Source organism: Tachysurus vachellii, chromosome 6 (genome assembly GCF_030014155.1).
Source record: "Tachysurus vachellii isolate PV-2020 chromosome 6, HZAU_Pvac_v1, whole genome shotgun sequence".
NCBI lineage: Eukaryota > Metazoa > Chordata > Actinopteri > Siluriformes > Bagridae > Tachysurus > Tachysurus vachellii.
Genome location: NC_083465.1, coordinates 23,740,210 through 23,759,833, shown reverse-complemented (window position 1 = coordinate 23,759,833; position 19,624 = coordinate 23,740,210). Strand labels below are relative to the sequence as shown.

Genomic DNA, 19,624 nt, shown 5'->3' with positions numbered 1-19,624 from the left:
TGCCACTGTCAAGTTTTTATCCTCGTGTTGTTTACTAAGCCGTGTTCCTGTTTTCCGTTCTATTTTCGCTATTCTCGAAAAAGTTTGTTTCATTATTTGATCGCTTTAAAGGAATATAAAAAATTTATCAGAATTTAAACAAAAAAAATTTCCCTGAGATGATATTAAGATAAGACTAAGACAAAAAAGAATAATAATAAAAAGCATGGAAACTGACCTGTAACCTGTCACTAAACAAGTGTGTGACTTTTCTCAGTCCGGCCAAAATATTTTAGCAGCACCTACTGAGTGCCCTTTTCTGAAAGATTTTAGCACCACCTCCTGAAATCTTTTTTATATGGTCTCATGCATGATGACCTAACATGCTGTAATGCATTTATAAAACAATTTACATATTGTTATAGAGGAACTTCTATAATGTTGTGAAATACATTATAACATTATTAAGATATTCATTTCAAGGTATTAAGACATTACTCGAGTTTATACTGCTCACAAAGAATTATGTGCAAAGTATAATTAATTATGCCCTGCGATGGGTTGGCACTCTGTCCAGGGTGTATCCTGCCTTGATGTCCAATGATGCCTGAGACGGCACAGGCTCCCCGTGACCCGAGGTAGTTCGGATAAGCGGTAGAAAATGAGTGAGTGAGAGAGTATAATTAATTATACATATTGATATATTACTACATTATTGCAATAATGAATGAAAAATAAAGAGAAAGGAATATAAATGATCAATTATGTAAAAAAACTGAAAGGAATTATGGCAGACTAAGTAAAGAACAATAGTGAAATCTGGAAAATATCAAATTACAGGAAGTAATTTTGCAACTAGGGGGGCACGGTGGCTTAGTGGTTAGCACGTTCGCCTCACACTTCCAGGGTCGGGGTTCGATTCCCGCCTCCACCTTGTGTGTGTGGAGTTTGCATGTTCTCCCCGTGCCTCGGGGGTTTCCTCCGGGTACTCCGGTTTCCTCCCCCGGTCCAAAGACATGCATGGTAGGTTGATTGGTATCTCTGGAAAATTGTCCCTAGTGTGTGATTGCGTGAGTGAATGAGTGTGTGTGTGCCCTGCGATGGGTTGGCACTCCGTCCAGGGTGTATCCTGCCTTGATGCCCGATGACGCCTGAGATAGGCACAGGCTCCCCGTGACCCGAGGTAGTTCGGATAAGCGGTAGAAGATGAATGATGAATGAATGAATTTTGCAAATAACTGGTGTAACTTTGGTAGTAAATCATTAATGATGTGACTTTTACTGTAATAATAATTGTATTCTTCTAACTATGAATATCTCATGACTGTATATCTGTTGTTTGGTGTGTGTGTGTGTGTGTGTGTGTGTGTGTGTGTGTGTGTGTGTATGTGTGTGTGTGTGTGTGTATGTGAGTGTTGTCAAAAACCTTTGCACTATGAAAGTGAAAATTAAATTTTAATTAACTGCTATAATAAACACATTATGTAATACTTCATTGCTTTAACCTTTGAACGACATCAGTGACTTCCTCTAAATGCCTGTTATACAAATTAGCAAGAAGGAAAGAAATTTCCATGCTGTAGTCAGAAGGTACTGTAATTAAATAAAAGGTCACTGCTTTATTAGCTTTGTTAATAAGACATCTATATTTTTTTGTATTTGTACATCAATTTTACTGTTGCAGTCACAGATCTCATGAAGATACATTCATTCATTGTCCTTTTTAATACAGCAACTGCTTTATTATGGTCAGGTTCACCGTGAATCCTTGAAGTTTCCTGGGAACAGCAAAAATTTCACCCCAGATGAAGCACTAGTCCATCACAGGGCACAATGTGCACATGCTCATCCATAACTACTGTATAGGCATGTTAGAGTAGCCAATATCACTGAATGTTTTAGTGCAGTGAAAGAAAATCTGATAAGCTTGAGAACACACACAAACACAACAACAATAACCCCAGCTCAAGATCAAACCAGGAATCCAACAAGACCACAATTTTCCCTGCAAAATATTACAAAGCAATTAATGATAATAGTAGAGTTCTGAACAATACCAATGCACTGTAGTAATGGTGAATGCAATGGGTCTGGCTGTTACTGGTTACTATTTATTGCACCTAAAGTAGAGTTTTTTAGTCAGCATGGAGGTGAAGCAGAGCATCTGTTTTTTTGGCATTTTTCCAAATCCAATTTTAGCATCACGTCGGGAAACCTTCAGGTTGACCAGTGTTAGGAGCTCGGTAAACTCCAATGTTGAGCCATGCTGTTCCAGCATTTCACATAAATCATGAATGTAGAATGTTCCAGACTTGATATCATGAAGGGAATAGAATCCTATTCAGAAAAAATATTGAAATTAGTGATTTAATTTAAATACGATCAGCCACTGAATCTATACGACCAATAAGTTATAAAAAGGGTTATGTACATAAATAATGTGAGCTAGATAGACATTATATGTGCAACTGCACGGAATTGTGTCTACACAGAGCATTCATAACACATTGGAAAAGCAATATTAATATTTCATATGTACTTTTAGCTCTGACTCACTGATAAGAGCCAGAATTTCAATAATTTTTTTTCATACTAACCCTCTACAGAGTAACACATGAGGAAATCTGCCCCTGCTGGGATGGTGTAGATGTATGGTAAGACCTCTTTTGTATCATCAGTAAACCTTCCTACCATGCCAGTTACAGCATCTTCATATTTCTTTCCAGCACATGCCTACATTCACAAAAACCGAGAAAATTTTTTGTTTTATTGAATATTTGTTTGTAATTATATTATTAGAGATCAATAATTTATAATTATTAGTTATTAATTATTATTATTATTATTATTATTATTAATTTATAATCAATAATTATTATAGATCATTCAATCATTAGCATATGCATATGCAAATTATAATATCTGTAGCATTTCCTGCAAATGTAATGAAATGCTGGTACATTTAATACAGTATTGTAAAATATTGAAGGAAAATTAGTCACTTGGAAAATGAAGATCTTGGGCTTCCCTACAAGGCTCTTGCATTGATCTCTGAAGGGATCTGTTATTTCCTTGATGTTGATCATATCGTCCCAGGCAGAAATTTGCCCTTCTTTTCCATGAGTCAGGAAAACGCAAACAAAGCAGTCAGCATCTGCGTGGTCCATTTCAGCAGCTGTGTATAAGCAAAAGTTAATAATGTTGATCCTACAGAATTTATAGGAAATAAATCAGCTCTCTAAACCATGTTGAAGTTCAAGAGCATTGTACCTTTAAATATTTCCTCGAGCACCTCGGTCTTATTTTTGTTATCATGTATGTTCACTTCAAATCCTAAGGCTTGAAATCTGAAATATAAGTAGCAAAACGTTCACAGTTTATTTTCTATCTTATTTTTACAACTGTAGTTTTAGGTATTTTAATCTTTAAAGTCTGGATCCACAATTTTATTAAAATATATTCAATAGTCATTAGGAAAAAAGTGTATTTGTGCCCTGTAATACAATTTACCAGAGCCTTACAAGACAGTTTAAAATGTTTATTTATCCAGGGAAAAACAGATATCTAGTCAGCGAAGAAGAAACTATCGTATTTCATGTTTGTGTGTGCACCTTTGTTTCAGGTTGTCTCTGTCTATCTTTGTTCCACGGCGTTCACAAAAAAACTGAAAATGTTCATGGTTGAAGATTAGTGCCAAGCCTCGCCTCTTGTGGTTCATCTCGTACTCCATTGTTAGATCAGTTTTACTGGCAATCAAAAGTAGATAATATACGAGTCTGGTGCAGCATCAGACTTCAAAGGTGATTGAATTCTTTGTTTAGATGGGAAAATGTCAGTGAAAATATAATATTTACAGAGGTCAGGTTTAATATGAAAAATACATTACAGAGGGCAAAACTGAAAGCAATAGCAGCTGTACTTGTTAATATTTATTCAAGGTGAAATCAGATACACAGGCTTCCAACAGAGGGTCAAAGTGCCTCAAAGGGAAAGGAATTTAATTAAAAAAAAAAATTGCATCCACCAATTTTACAGATTTGTGACAATATGAGACAACATTGAGCCTATAATTACATAAAAAATTCTTTAGTTAGAGAGGCACAATTTAAGAGAAACACTTTATAATCCTTGGCAATACTGTGTCCAACACATTTACAGGGCATTACAAATACTCAGTAAATGATCTGTAGTTTTACCTTTTACTTTGTCCACCAGCCTCTGACATTTTCTGGCTCCTTAAACCCAAAGAATGAGGCAGTTAAATAACTTGCAATTGTGAGCTGGATTATCTGATCAGACTCTACTTACTTTAGCTGCAGCACAAGTTAGAGAGCTATTTCTGAAACAAGAATGAATTTGATTTTGAGTTTGATTTTGAGTTTGATAAGAGTTTTTTGTTTGTTTGTTTTTTTGTAAGGAACAAAAATCTATAAAAATATCTATAAAAATATAAAAATAGCTACTACCTTGTAGAAATTACAAACTTTAAACTAAACTTTAAAGGGCAATAGAACATAAACAAAAAAAAAATAGGTAAAACAAAAATCTTTATGTGAGAATGAAGAGAAATGTACTGAAAGAAAGAAGTGAAACTCACCTGAAACCTGAGCAAACTAAATGAAGGGTGACAAGAGAATGTAATATAGATAATGTAATGTTTATATAACAACAGCAAAAACTTTTTCTATCTGTTGTAGGAGTACGTATTTACTACAGATATAGCACCACCTACTGAACAGACAGAGAGAGAGAGAGAGAGAGAGAGAGAGAGAGAGACCGATTAATCCTCAATTACTCATTACATGCTAATAAATCACCAATCCCTATATGAGAGAAGTCATTAGGAGTAAGTCAGCCAACAACCACACTGCCACCTGATCTAGACAAAGGAAGCCAAGTCAAGTCAAGAAGCATTTATTGTCATTTCAACCGTATATAGCTGTTGCAGTACACAGTGAAATGAGACAACGTTTCTCCAGGGTCATAAAGCAAAGACATAGCTATAAGGACTTAGAAAAGTTAGTCCTAGATACATAAAGTGCAACTGTGCAACCTGGTGAAAACAGTGCTGGACAAGACAAAAAGACAGTGCAGGACAAAAGACGGTGCAAACAAAAAATACAAGACATTACACAAAAGACAATAAACAGAAACAGCGCCGACCAGTGTAAATACTGTATGTTCAATAGTACATGTGCAGAAGTACTGGAATAAACACATTAGTATTAAAGCAGTTAAATGCCACTCCCTTGTGTAAATAATTTGCTTCCAGGTGGAACTTTGCAAATATCAACATAGAAAAAATCAAGTTTGCAAACATGTTCGTCCGGTTAGTTATTAGTATTTCTTGAACTAATTTGTAAATTTAGTAATACTGTTTCAAAATGCATTCATTATTTCTGCACATAACATATTTCTTTTTGAGAGACAGATAGATTTTAGACATTGGGCGGAAAAAAATGAAGATCACAAGGATTTTGGTATGTGTGAATGCCTGTGAATGAAATGATTGAGTGCCACAATCAGATCCAGAGTGTGATGTGTAAATGATGCTCTGTGAGAGGAAATGAAAGTGAAAGTGATCGTTCCTGAATACAAAACTTAGAGTTACTTAGCCACTGAAAGGTAGTGTGTTTGCTCCACACAACATAAAGACTTTAACCATCAACAAGTACAATGGCAGGTGAGAATTCAATTTCGGATAATAATAATAATAATAATAATAATAATAATAATAATAATAATAATAATAAGTCCAGGTTTCATCTTTTACGCATTGAGGAACGTTCCCCGTTGGCACCGGTGCCAAACGTGTTCAGTGTGAAACGACGCGACGTTTAGAAGTTAGACGGTTACGAGTAAAATCCTTAACACCGAACATCAGGAATTTTACAGCGAGTGTTTCATTTCACGTGAAAAGTAGGACGGAGTAACACTTAAAGAAACAGGCTCGGTAGTCGGTAGTCGGTAGCGTGAAGCGGCAAAACACCGAACATCAAGCAATTGCGCGCAGAAGCAAAGGGGATATAAGTAATACATCTTATAATTAGACTAAGTAAGATACTAAAGAACACCTTGTCCACACAGATCATTAATGAATAGCGCACAGTGTGTCTAGATTAGCGCTGTTAAGCTGAGACAGAAAAACTGAGGATACATTTTACACAGAGGATATTACATCTTAAATCCATTTTAAAGTAAACATTTCAGTGTTTATATAGACAGAATTCTCGTGTCTGTGCAGCAATGATACGATGAGCAGTTTTGCTTCATTTTAAAGAGCTGATTTACAAAATCACAGCATTTTGTTTTTATTCAATTCAGTGTACTTGTATTGCGCTTTTAACAATTGCCCATTGTCTCAAAGCAGCTTTACAGAAGTATGGAAGTATGGAAACAGAAGAGAGAGAAAAGGAAATACATATATAATAATAAGAAGAAGAAGTCGAAGAAGAAGAAGAAGAAGAAGAAGAAGAAGAAGAAGAAGAAGAAGAAGAAGAAGAAGAAGAAATAATAAAAATAAATAAGAGAATATATACAATTAAAGTTTAAAATTAATTTAAAAAAGATTAATTTAAAATGTGAAAATATTCAAATAAAAATAGACCTGTTGCAATTTAGAATGATGTCTTTCTCTTTTCTGTCTGACCATAAATGGTGGAGTAATGATAATTACTTTCATTCTTATTCAGCTTTGCAGAATGAGCTTACAGAAAAAAAGCCTTCACAGAACACAGAACAGAAGGAAACGTCCTGGATGCCTTCTTCTAAACTATTTGTTTGTTTGGGATGTTTGCTTATGGTATTTCTTGGGATTCAGGTAAGCTGAAATGTCATGACTCACATAATACTTCTGTTATGAAGAATTAAGTTATATTGTGTACAATAAATTGAGCTGCAGCTTAGCATTAAATGGTTACTGAAAATTTTATCTTATTCAGTTCAATTCAGTTCAAATCAGTTCAGTTTCATTTGTTAGTGCTTTTAACGATTGACACTGTCAAAAAGCAAATTTTTATAAATAAATAAATTCTGGATATAAATTAAAAAAAAAAAAAAGTATCCCTAATGAGCAAGCCAAAAGCAATAATGGCAAGAAAAAAGTTCCTTAGATCGCATGAGGAAGAAACATTAAATAATTATTGAATACTAATTGTAAAACACATCAGATGCCTCTATGGCTAAATTATTGGGCCGAAACATTGCATTAAATATAGTTTACCAATTGGCATGAAAATATTTTAATCAACCAAAAGCAATTTCTAACTGATTCTGCAGCATGCACATGATCGTTTTCACAAGCATGATGGATCTGTACTTAGTACAGATCTTAGTATTTACTTAGTATTTATATTGAATATCTAAAGTAAACCACTGCTCCAAATGCTGTTTTCCCACAGATGCAACAGAACAAGTCTTCAAGTGAACAAGGTAAAGTTATAATAATTTAAGCAAAAATAATATTAAAAAGCCAGTAAGACAAGAAATTAATGTTATGTTCTATCAGTTCAAGAATCCAGTGACGAGCTTCGGATCCTGATGATCGGAAAGACAGGTGTGGGCAAAAGTGCAACAGGAAACACCATCCTCGGTAAAAAGGCTTTTAAATCTGATATGTCTTCTTCATCTGTAACCACACAGTGTGAGAAAGAAAATGGACTTGTTTATGGCAGAAAAGTGTCTGTTATTGACTCACCAGGGCTGTTTGACCCTCAGTTATCTGTAGATGAGGTGGTCGGTCGGATTAAGCTGTGCATTCCCTTCTCTGCTCCAGGACCTCATGTCTTTTTAGTTGTGATTCAAATAAGCAGATTTACAGAGGAAGAAGAAAAAACAGTTCAGCTATTTCAAGAAATCTTTGGAGAAAAGTCCTCCAGGTACACTATGGCTCTCTTCTCTCATGGAGATCAACTAAAGGGGAAAAATATTCATCAGTTTGTTCGGAACAATACAAAGCTTTTGAATTTTATCAAGAAATGCAATGGAGGATACCATGTGTTTAATAATGAAGACCAGAATCCAGAACAAGTCATCCAGCTTCTGGACCAGATTGATATGATGGTCACTGTAAATGGTGGAGAACATTACACTACAGAGATGCTTCAGGAAGCAGAGAAAGCAATAGAAGCAGAGAAACAGCGGATCCTAAAAGAAAATGAAGCACAGAGAGAGAAGGAGATAGAAGAGCTAAAGAAGAAGTTTGAAGGAGAAGACTTTGAAAGAGAAAAAAAGGAGAAAACTAAGCAACATGAAGAGGAAGCAAGAGAAAAGGCTGAAAGAGGTTATTACTATTATTTTGAAAAGATTTTTCCGCTGTTATTTGAAATTATACTACGATATTTTGGAATGACAGCAGGCAATGTTGCAAATTTCATCTTTAAACTGCAGTTATAAATAATTACCCACTATGTTTTTAATTTTAACTCAGTAATGTCTGAGCAGAATAATGTCATCACCAAATTGGTTATTTGTTATGTTTTAACAAATTTGTAATGTTTATTTTGTAACATTCATAAAAGTCGCATTTTGTCAGAGGAATAATAATAATCAGAGGAATGTAGTAATGAATATTTAACATGGAATGATGCTATGACTTTTTGGTTTTATTTACACTTTTCACCATTCTGTTCATATACTATTGAACAGCAATTATTTACCTTTACTTGAACTATTAACTTCATTATTTCCTTTTCATACTCTGCACATCACTAATATACATTAAGCGTATTGAAAGCAATCAGCACAAAGAGGGTTTGTGTTCTAAAAATGTTTTTGATTTTTTTTCAAGAACAATTATTCCACCCTGCAATGTGGTAAAGTCAACCCCACAATCCTGGCATTTCTGTAATAAGATATAATGTTAGAAGTATAAGTTAACAATACTATCTGGTGTATAAGCACCATAACAGAGACAGAACAAATAAAAATATAATATATATTGCATGAAAACTAGTCCTATAATACATAATTCAATGAGTGTGAAACAGTGAGTATATTTAGGATTTTTAACAATTCAGGAATTTAAACTCACAACCTCACTCCTCTAAATCTACATCTCCCTTCAGTATTGAACAGATTTAAAACAACCTAGAACCTGCCTCATTTAGGAGTGTTATTATGGAACAAGTCTTTTTATTGCCCATTTAATCTTGATGCTTTCTGAAGGTCTAAGTAAAATCTCTATGGGATTCATTTTTTGTTCCCCACTTTCCTCTGATTGATATGTTTTGCTGACTTTTCCTGACTTTTTGTTTCTTCTATGATGGAGTTGTATTCTTGTCTTTAATGTTACTTAAATTTACAACTTTAAGTATCTATTTTTTGTGCAATTGTCATAATTTTACTTTTGCCTTTATTTCTGTGATTATGTTGGCTTTGTAGAAGCCAACATTCTGTTATGCTACCGGAGTTATTTTTCTTAGCCAACTTTTTATTAATTGCTACTTCTCCTAGAGCTTTCGAGCCACATGCACTAAATTCGGATATGTTGTAGACTCTGGTCTGAAGTTTGTTGATATTACTTTTCTAAGTGATCTGAGTTCCGGTATTTCTGGTACCGGGTCTCAAATAGTTTTTTTTTCCCACAGACTCCCGTTATAAACTTTGGAGGTTTATAACTCGGCAAGCTTTCGAACTATCCACACCAAACTCGTCCAGCTCCTTTAGGGTGATACTCTGAACAAAGTTTTAAATTGGTGTACCGTCTGGCCTTTCGGTTGTGCCGCAGCCCCACCCACAATATATACAAAATCCAAATACTTTTTACAACATTGATATGTGACATGTGACAGCCTACGTTCAATCGTTGGGATTCATTTGTACGTGCTGAATCGATTAATGTGGAACTGGAAAGGTTTTGCACTGGATTTATCCTGGAATTGAACTGTTGTTGAGTCATAATTTTAAAATTTTAACTTTTCCACGCTCACAGCTGTTGTGGACTGAATTTGTTCAACAAAGGAACCATTATAATAAACAAAAATAACCAATTTTGATTTTGAACTGTTCTTGACTCTTAAGGACATTTAGAAAGCTACAGTATAATGTACAGTATCACACATCTAATAAAATAGTCAAACAGCACTGTTGGGTGCTGCCCCTTTAAGGACGCTAGTACGGTGCGCTCACGTGATTGCTTAGAGAAAAAAAAGGTTGCAGTTAGTTAGAAAAAAAAAACACTGAGAGAAAAGCCATGTTGTTATGTTAAACTTTGTTAGAACGTGTATAAAATTTCCAGTTCAAAACAATAACAAAACTATATATTCCCAGCGTGGTGAGTAGTGATGGGAAGTTCGGTTCTTTTCAGTTCTTTTACGTCCTGACATAATGACGTAATTCACAATGACGTAATGACGTAAATTCCTTCATCCCGCCGCTGCCGGCAGATATTAATACAATCAATTTAACACATTTAAAAAGTTCTTTGTAATCATAACTTTATTTGAATACGTTTCTTACATTTAAGTTTTGCGACTAAAACACCCAGTACATGCATTGATGTGCAAACGTGGGTGTTTTACGTGTCTTAAAGATATAAAGTTAATAAACTAATCTTCATCAACTTACAAAAACTTACAAAAAAAAAGCATAATTTTGAAATGTTTCTTTCGCTCCATCAGTTGTTTCAAAAACTAATGCAACTGAGTTAAACACTCATTTGTTACTGTATCAGTTCAGTGATTTACGCATGCGCAGTAACAACAGCTCATCGGTTCTCAGTATTTCGGACGCGTCCGAAAGAAACAGTTCTCAGTTCTGTACTGATGATTCGCTGTATCGGTTCAGTGATCCACGCATGTGCAGTATCAACAGCTCGAGCTCACAGTTCTCTCAGCACAACATGTCTCAGTTTAGTGTCCAGGGGCCTGTTTCAGAAAGCCAGAGTTTTCACTCTGAGTAAGTTAACCCTGAAATGAGGGAAACTCTGGGTTTTCCGTTTCAGAAAGGGAGGTAAGTTAAACCCGAGAAAGCAGGTTAAGTTAAGCCCGTTTCTGAAAGAGAGGTAACTTAGAGTCAGTTACCATAGTAACTAGGGATGAGCGAGTACAGCATTATCTGTATCAGTATCTGTACTCGGAGTGGGTGGGGCCTAACTCGGAAGTAGGCGGGACTTTAAAGCGGGCGGGGCTTTAACCGTTATGTTATTTTAAGCATGCAATTGATATGGGTTGATCAGAAATTGTTATATTTATTGCTGATTAGAAAAATATTTACAGGACAGCATCAGGATTGAGCTTCAGATCAATGGTTTTGATCACGATAGCAAACAAACTATATTACAGAACAAGTTTTGCAACAATGAAAACAAAACAATGCAGTGCAATTATGAAGTAAAATGTAATGAACAACATAACTTTCTTTTTTAACTTTTAATTTTTTTTTATGATCAGTGTGATTTTTTTAAATTTTTTTGCTTCTTTTTTATTTTTTATTTCCACACCAGGTGTGTGTGTGTGGGTGTGTAGCTTAATAATTAATTTGTAATATTTATAACACTAGCTTACTACCTTTATGTTTTTATGAAATACATCAAAAACGTGTCAGACACTCAGTGTCTGGTTACTGGTTAGAGACAGCTGAAGGTTTAAAAAAGAAAAAAATCTCCGACAGGCACACACAGAAAAATCAAGGTACAGTAAAGTACCTAAAAGAGTACAAATGCTTTGTCGCCCCAGCTGTACCCTAGCAGGGTACAGAAATGTACCTCTGAACACTGGTACATTTTTGTACCTTCTTGTTTGTACCTCTAAAAGAACAATTTCGCACCCCTAGTGATAGAAATGGTACATTTTTGTACCTTCTTGTTTGTACCTCTAAAGAACAATTTTGCACCCCTAGTGATAGAAATGGTACATTTTTGTACCTTCTTGTTTGTACCTCTAAAGAACAATTTTGCACCCCTAGTGATAGAAATGTACCTTTATGTTATGGTTTAAAATTACATCCTGGTATTCTCCCAGGGCCCTTCACTAATATCCAGCTGAACTGATTTGTCCTATTAAAGTAAAAATTAAAAAATAGAAAGACACTTGCATGGATGGGGGGAAGACTCAATTCCAATTCGTTCAGAGGCATTAGGCTTTGAGCATTTTGTTACCTGTTTAAATACAAAACATAGGCAATGCATTTTTCACATTTTTTTTAATCACAAAAATAACAAATTTGAGTATTAAAGTACAGACCATTCTCAATTCAGTTTTATAACTAATACTAGATATTCTGTACCACACTAACAATTCAATTAACACAGAATTTCAATTCCTGTGCTAAACATAGTGCATGTTTTACAAGCATTTAAACAAAATGTAACAATTCTTGAATAAAATACAGAACATTAGCAATTCAACTCATATACTGGATGTTCTGTATAAAACCACTTAGAATATTTAAAATGAACATGTACAATGCATTTCAATTCCTTCAGAGCTTAAATACAAAACTGAAATCATCGGGCCCAATGAGCAGTTCATTAATCAGTTTTAAATACTAAACTCAGGCATTTTAACATCCTATCCTCGCTTTTGCAGACTTGTTTTTACTTTTGTCCCTCTTTAGACCAACCATCACTGATTATCAGTATGTCAACTTGTATTTTGAACATTAAAACCACATATCTGATAAAAATCTGGACGGAAGACTTGCATTAAACAGACAGTTTACCCAAAAACTTAATTCTGTCATTTACTCATCCTCATGTAGTTCCAAACCTCTAATTAAATGAAGATATTTTGAAGAATGTTGGTAGCCAGACAGTTAATGGTAGCCATTGACTTCCATATTAGGAAAACAATAAAAATACTACGCAAGTCAATGGCTACCAACAACTGTCTGGATACCAAAATTCTTCAAAATATCTTCTGTGTTCAATTGAAGAAAGAATTCATATAGGTTTGGAACAACATGAGGGTGAGTAAATGACAAGTTTCATTTTTGGTTGAACTATGACTGTAATGGCAGGTATAAAGGGGGGAACAATTCTCTCTATTAATACTTGTACACTAAGCATCCTCATCATATGACCTTGCCAAAAACCTACAAGCATTTATACAAAATGTCTCAATCCAGCATACAGATTACCATCAACTGTATATGTGTCAAGTGATGTGTGGTCAAACTCATCTCCAGGTTTGAGCAAAATCCAGTCACTGTCTACTCTTACACGATATGCATGAAAATGTGAATCAAAGGACAACGGAAGCAAGATTTTACTGCAAAGCACCCATGTGGTGTCAATGTTAAGAATGTACTTGATCTGGCCAAACACAGGAATTTTTTCAACATGTAAAAGGTCTAACGTCAACACGTCACTAACAGTATACTTGATATTGTCTGCAGTCAGTTGAGAGACACGTTGCATTAATTTGCCATCAAATTCTACATCCCTGAAGTTGCCATTTTCTCTTAGAGCAGTCTGAAGATCAATGGGTAGAGACAATAAGGGTGTGCATATACTTCTACCTGGCACCTTTTCACAATCACCCAAGATATTGTCTGGTGAAAGTTCCCAGCATTGTTTGAACTGGTGCCGATTGCTCAGAGTCATTGTTACATTTACAAAACTTCGACAGTTATAAGTCAGATTCTTAAAATATTGATGTTTTCCTTCGAATCTCATACACCAATGAGAACGAAGAGGACCGTACATTAACATTAATCTGGGATAATGTATAAGATAGTGGCATTTAGGTGTTAAAACACTTCCAAATACTTCTGTCATCTCTGAAAGGAATGCATGTACAAGTACTTCTAGATTTGCTAGTTCATCTTTCCTCAACTTAGCTGCCATGACAATATCTGCAATCTCTTTACATAATAAGAACACGTGCCAATATCTGGTGCCAGGAGGAACACGATGACCCATTATAAATGGCAACAATCTGAAAAGACACCATTTCTGAGCAGCTGTTCCTATGATCCCTGAGGTGTGAAGAAGTCGTTCAGACAACAGCACAGGCTTATTGGCCTTGTCATTCTGACCAAAAGAGAATTTTTGAAGCTCTTCATTTATCTCAGTTACAGTTATATGCTTTTGTTTATGAGCTTCGCAAATAACATGCTTCAATATCAGTGGAAAAACTCCCTCCAACATATCATGCATGATGTCTGGGGGCAAAGACTTGGTCACATCAAAATAACCTAGCGCATCAAATGAACAAGTGCTGCGTACACCATACAAAGCAGCATTTTCTTTGTTATGCTGGACACACTGGAGATGATATTCGTGGACTTCAGTTGTTCTTAGAACAAAACTATCTTCCTGGAAATTTTGATTAATTTCTGAATGTGTTGCCATACAATAACGACAAATTCGACCCGAGTTGAAACACATGCGAAAACCACCAATCATATGCGATGACAGATTGTCAGCAGAAAACGTTGCTAAAGCAGCATAAACTTTGTGTTCTGTTCCACAGACATTCACAGTGAAGCCATCAGTTGAAAGCTGTTTTAGGTCATCTATCAATGGTTTTAATACGATATCCATACCAAACTCTTTCAAATGGGAATGACGAACCAGCAGAGCTAAATGAATGTGCTTAAGATGAGATCGATACATTCCACCTAAATTTCCAACTGTGTAGTAAAATCCACACAACTTATACTTCATTCTCTTAGGACCTAAAGGGTTAACTATTTCAAATTCGTCTTCATATAAATGAAGTCTTAAAGCATCTGGATGTTCTCTAAAAAACAAATGTTCCTTGAAATAAAGGCCATCTTTATAGTCCATCAGAAACAGTTCATCTTGGACCTTGTTATTTTCAGATAGTATTTGATTCCAGACATCTTCATGGGAACAGTATTTTTTTAAAACTTCAGAGATGGAAACATAGGAATAGGTTCCTATTTTGTTCCCTGAAGGGCCTCTCAGTGTGTGGTGAACAGGTTCTGTATAGTCCATCTTGGCCTTACAATGTTCTTTAATCATATGTGGAGAACGAACCACCTCAAAAGCTTTATCAAAGAAATCAGATGAATCCAAAACCTGCTGAAGTTCAGGACACTTTGAAATATCAAAACCACTATTTTCAAGATGATGAGAAATAAAATCATCATAGTTCTCTTTAAAAAAAGAAAAGAGAAATTTGACATCATCTGCAATGTCTTGTTGGACTGACAAATGTAGAAGGTTTTTCTCTCTGCATTTAAGAATGAATCCAAATAGATGTTCTTGGAAATCTTCTAAAAGTTTATCTAAAAGTGGCATAACTTGAGGATCAGAGGAATTTGGATCAGATGAATTTTGCTGATCAGGGTAAAAGCTGTGTTGCTGTACTGCTGACTCTTCTTCACTGGGACAGTCATTTTTGTCATCAGATTGTCCAAAAACAAAGGATCTGTGCTTCCTGTAAACATGTTTTCTATAAGAATGATAACGCGAAAAAGTTGACTGGCACTCATTTATACTACAGGTGATATTAAAATTTGATTGATGCGCATGAACGATTCCAACATGTTGGATTAATTTAACGAGACTGAATGTCCTCCGTGTGCACTTTGGGCAATGGTACATTTGAGGGATGAGAATTTAATATAAAAGGTTTATCATCCTTAGTAAAGTGACTGGCAGTGGCTTGTCTCCCTCCTCCACGATGTTGACAATGCTCCTCTGAAGAAAAGTGAGAGTGTTCTTCAGGTGTGGTGGATATGTGATGTTAAAAGTAAAATACATACAGAAGGCAGTCATGAAGGCCTCGTCTAGGCTGGTGCACTGGCACACAACCATGCCATCCACCTTCACCACGCTGTGCCCTCTTCCAATGATTGCCATCTTCCAGTCATTCTCCATCAGTTGAATGGTTGGAAAGGGGGTAGCAGGGTCCTCCTACATAAGAGAAAACAAAGAAAACATTTTCAAATGTAAATAAACAAGTCAGTCATTTTAGCCTTTTATTATATTTTAAAAATTACTTGTATACATTGTAGATGGTTTTACAGGTACATTTACTCTAGAATTTTCATACTAAAGCTGGCGACAACTTAAAAAAAAAAAAAAAAAAAAAAAAAAAAAGGTTATGGCAAAAATGAAGCACATCTACCGGAGACAGAAATCCAAGCTCTTTTTCTGTTATTGTACTAACATGAGGTCCACCAGCCAGCATTGCAGGATAATTCAGAAGCCTACCTCTTTCATAGTAATGTAGTGTTCAATCTTTTCTCTGAAGATGAATGGCAAGAAGATAAGCCCAGCCCTTAAGTCAATTCCTGCAATGTGGAAAAATATCCTACTTTCTCAATCACATATTTTGCAATGTGGTAAAGCAAATGACAGTGAGTTTCACTAGCAAAGTGACTGTCTCTACCTGGTAGATCTTCAGCCAGGGCATCCTGTCTTGTTTCAGTGTACTGTTTTGCTAGGGGGGATTTTGCTGTGGCAAGTTTCAGCACATTTGGCAGAACTCTAGCGAAGCCCTCTCTGAAGCGATGACAGAAGCTGCTTGGTGAGGGATGGATTCGGTCAATCTCATCAAAAAACTGTAGAATGTGAAGACATGATTAACATTCAGTGCATCACTGAAAGCAAATTTATTTTAATTAAATGTTTTATTTAAATGTTTTTTTTCTGTGACAGCAATCAACATGTCTGCAATTTCACAATTTCCAAAATTGTAACTGCATCCCTGTATCATTCAGATGTTTACAAAACTCACTCCATTAGGCGTTCTTAAGTATGGGTACTTTTTGACTACATCCTCCACAGACATTCCTTCCATGATTTCTCGACGTCTCCAGGAGAACGTTCGTGCCATGCGGTCTTTGACAGTCGAGATGTCTGGATGTTTCTTCTGATACTCACTTTGTAGAACGTTCACATGGACCTCAACAGACGTTGAATCCTCCCCAACACAAGTTTCCTTTGTCAGAACAACAAACAGAGAATGCTTAAAGGCAGCGACAGATTTGTGAAAAGTGAATCCGGACCCTAATGTTCAGTCAGTGAAAGAGTTAGGTGTATGCAAAAATATTTAAATGTCTGTAATATCTGCCTTACATTGACCTGCACTAAGTGAAATGTAAAAGTGATTAAAAGTAAATATAAAAAAAAAGAAACATGGAAAATTAGATATGCATATGGCAGTGGGCTTGCATATGCTACCCTAGCTGGCTTTCGACACGAGCTCGCAGATGCACTGGTGGATCTGGACTGCTTTGTATGGCCAAACTTCTCCTTGAGCTTTCTTACTTCACTGTCGCTGACAAGTGGTGCACGTTCTGCTTTAAATTTTCGCTTTAAAGACATGTGCCAGGTGTGCTAGTAAAAAAAAACAAAACAAAAAAACATTTGACTATTTGGCATATTCCAGCAAGTAAAGATAAAATATTATCTTGTACAATTATGTAGACAAAGATAAATGACTTAAAAACAATGCAACTTACATAGCCATTTCCCTCCTTATCCCTCAGGAAAGGGTATTTCACTATCAGTGCCTTGGCAACTTGAATATACTCTGCATTAGTTGGATATCTAGTACAAAGGCAGAAAAAAACTCTAAATCTCTTGGTTGTGTCTAACAGTCTTCATAGATTGTGAATTGATCTTAAGTAGTACAGTTGTAGTAGCAAATATGTTATAATGGTTATACTTACAAAGTGTATTCTGCCATCATTTCATACAGCGTTCTTATTATTTTGTTGCGTACTTTTGGCACTGTGTGACATGGTTCCTTGATGTCAAGTCTCGCCTGGACATCTTTGGGAAAGGTTGGAATGACAGTCACAATAGGTAGTCCCCTGTGAGCTGCTTCAACACTGCAATACAAAATTACATCAGTAACCAATTGAGGGTTGATCCTATTGCATACAACAAAAAACACAGACTCTTATCTAAAAAGCCTTTATTGTAGGGCAGTTTTACATATCATTACATCGGTGTTTCCTTTTTATGGGCTATTGAACTAAAAACATTTATGAAATAATCAGACAATATCTAGTCTTTTTTCACCGTTTTCAAAATAATGTTAAAAGTGATCAAATTTTATGTTGTTGAACACATTTACCAAAACGGCATCGTAAAAATTCTGCCCTTACCTTGGATCAGTGGAAGGATGAGGCTGGAGATCTGCCGTAGACTGAGCGACTTTAACTGGTACTGGCTCCAATACAACAATGGTCTCATTCTCCTTGTAATGGCGTACAAACTGTTGAAATTTTAGTTGCTTTTTGAAGGAACCATCAAACAGATAGCCAACCATTGCTTCAGTGAGTCCACAATCCACTGTTTCTCCATCTACGTCATTTTCTGATCACACAGAAAATTACAACAGTTATAGACGAATAACTGTAAAACACAGACAGACTTGAGTGCGATCAAATGTGTGGAAAATGATAATCGTCGGAGAATTAGTTAACTTCATGAACACCTAAACGAAGATAAGCCAAAGACGGTGCCAGTGTATTACTTATAAAAAACCAATCCCTGACTAATGAAGTCATCATTCACTGCAGCTGCCACTGAAGCTTCGGCAGTCAGTGTCCTGTTAGAAACAGTCAGTGTCCTGAGATGCGCGCTTAATTATGCTGCCTTCAGGTGCTACCAGAAACTTCCTACTTCCCACTTTTGAAATCGTGGTTATACGGAACCCCGCACATGACATGTAAGAAAAAAATAAATAAATCGTGCGTACGATTTATTAATTCGTTCCCTCGATTTATGAATCGTGCGCACGTCTTTGCCTACTTGTCATGTCCGTGGCTCCGTATAATTACGAGCTCATCACATTCAAATTTTAACTTGAGAGTGTGTTCATGACCAATAGTATTTAACTAGTTACTAATATTTACCCTAATTCCGAAAGCACGTGAAGGCAACATAAAAACGCTGAGCTCTTGTGCAAGAGGCTGCAAAAGACGCAAGACGTGATAGTCTAGCCTGAAAAAAATTCTAAACGCTGTTTGAGCATAAGAATCAACATTTATAGGATAGGTTACGCAAGTTTTCGTTGTAAAATCGGAAAAAAATGCTTAATTTGAGCAGATTTCGATATTTTCCTCAGCAGACGGCGCGAAGCGGGAAAAATGGGTTGCGCTGCCCAATTCTGGGGCTAAATGGCGATGTTAAGTGGAAGCATTTTACATGGCTTACTTGACTAAATGGACAAAATAACTGTGTGTAACCCAACTAGCAACAAGCCATAACGTGCTTAGTGTAGTTAACGATAGTTTAAGATTTGCTTGTAAAGGTTATTGATAGCTAACACTAGCATGCTATGAACAGAAAAAAAAAATCAAGATTCGGTTACTTACCCCTGAATTTCCTTGCCTCTTCTTCGTTAATCTGTATTCCAGCTTCAATTATTTTCAGAATTAGTTCATCCGTGGAAAAACTCGACAGGGATGGACAATTAACCGACATTTTCGCTCATTTCACGCACGCAAGTGAGAAAGAATGTGTACTCACTGTGCAACGTGCAAAGAAGATATCCCGCCTTCTGAATAGACGAGCCAATGGCTTTTAAATTATGATTTTGTGATCTCTGATTTGCTGCATAATGTACCTTAAGCTTGTTAAAAGTACAATTATGTACCCTTTGCTGTCAGAACTAATTTTGTACCTTTAAATTAAAACAAAGGTTCACAGTTGTCACCTTAAGGACCATTTCCTGTACCTTACAGGGTACTTTCATGGCAAATGTACCTTTAGGTA

At 35.8% G+C, this 19,624-nt stretch overlaps 3 protein-coding genes across 7 annotated transcripts in view; 1 reads left to right on the top strand and 2 right to left on the bottom strand.

The window, feature by feature from the left end:
* Positions 1 to 1,570: 1,570 nt before the first annotated feature.
* LOC132847600 (caspase-6-like) lies at positions 1,571 to 4,686 on the bottom strand. 3 transcript variants are annotated; one of them, XM_060873034.1, is made up of 8 exons: positions 4,577 to 4,665; positions 4,288 to 4,318; positions 4,176 to 4,214; positions 3,591 to 3,725; positions 3,250 to 3,326; positions 2,982 to 3,154; positions 2,577 to 2,712; positions 1,571 to 2,316 (listed from the first exon to the last, which is right to left on the bottom strand). In XM_060873034.1, exons 3-8 carry the CDS (start codon positions 4,202 to 4,204, stop codon positions 2,087 to 2,089), a joined length of 780 nt encoding a protein of 259 aa, XP_060729017.1. In that variant the 5' UTR covers positions 4,205 to 4,214; positions 4,288 to 4,318; positions 4,577 to 4,665; the 3' UTR covers positions 1,571 to 2,086. The 3 variants fall into 3 exon arrangements, with proteins under 3 accessions (XP_060729017.1, XP_060729018.1, XP_060729019.1); XM_060873035.1 differs by lacking the exon at positions 4,288 to 4,318 and having other exon boundaries at positions 4,577 to 4,686; XM_060873036.1 differs by lacking the exon at positions 4,577 to 4,665 and having other exon boundaries at positions 3,591 to 3,790; positions 4,288 to 4,324.
* Positions 4,687 to 5,564: 878 nt separating this feature from the next.
* LOC132846806 (uncharacterized) overlaps positions 5,565 to 19,624 on the top strand; it is a 34,683-nt gene continuing 20,623 nt past the window's right edge. Inside the window, exons 1-4 of the mRNA XM_060871521.1 lie at positions 5,565 to 5,662; positions 6,672 to 6,799; positions 7,380 to 7,410; positions 7,487 to 8,090. Coding sequence (XP_060727504.1) covers positions 5,656 to 5,662; positions 6,672 to 6,799; positions 7,380 to 7,410; positions 7,487 to 8,090 — 770 coding nt within the window. The 5' untranslated portion in view covers positions 5,565 to 5,655. The remainder of the gene's footprint in view (positions 5,663 to 6,671; positions 6,800 to 7,379; positions 7,411 to 7,486; positions 8,091 to 19,624) is intronic.
* On the bottom strand, positions 12,043 to 19,582 carry LOC132847594 (uncharacterized). Of its 3 annotated transcripts, none has more exons than XM_060873017.1 (9): positions 19,225 to 19,582; positions 18,010 to 18,220; positions 17,569 to 17,730; positions 17,359 to 17,446; positions 17,078 to 17,233; positions 16,632 to 16,835; positions 16,284 to 16,455; positions 16,106 to 16,185; positions 12,043 to 15,805 (listed from the first exon to the last, which is right to left on the bottom strand). In XM_060873017.1, the coding sequence occupies exons 1-9, from the start codon at positions 19,331 to 19,333 to the stop codon at positions 15,509 to 15,511; spliced, it is 1,479 nt and encodes a 492-aa protein (XP_060729000.1). In that variant the 5' UTR covers positions 19,334 to 19,582; the 3' UTR covers positions 12,043 to 15,508. The 3 variants fall into 3 exon arrangements, 2 of the variants coding, with proteins under 2 accessions (XP_060729000.1, XP_060729001.1); XM_060873018.1 differs by having other exon boundaries at positions 17,165 to 17,233; XR_009648645.1 differs by having other exon boundaries at positions 15,738 to 15,805; positions 16,106 to 16,205.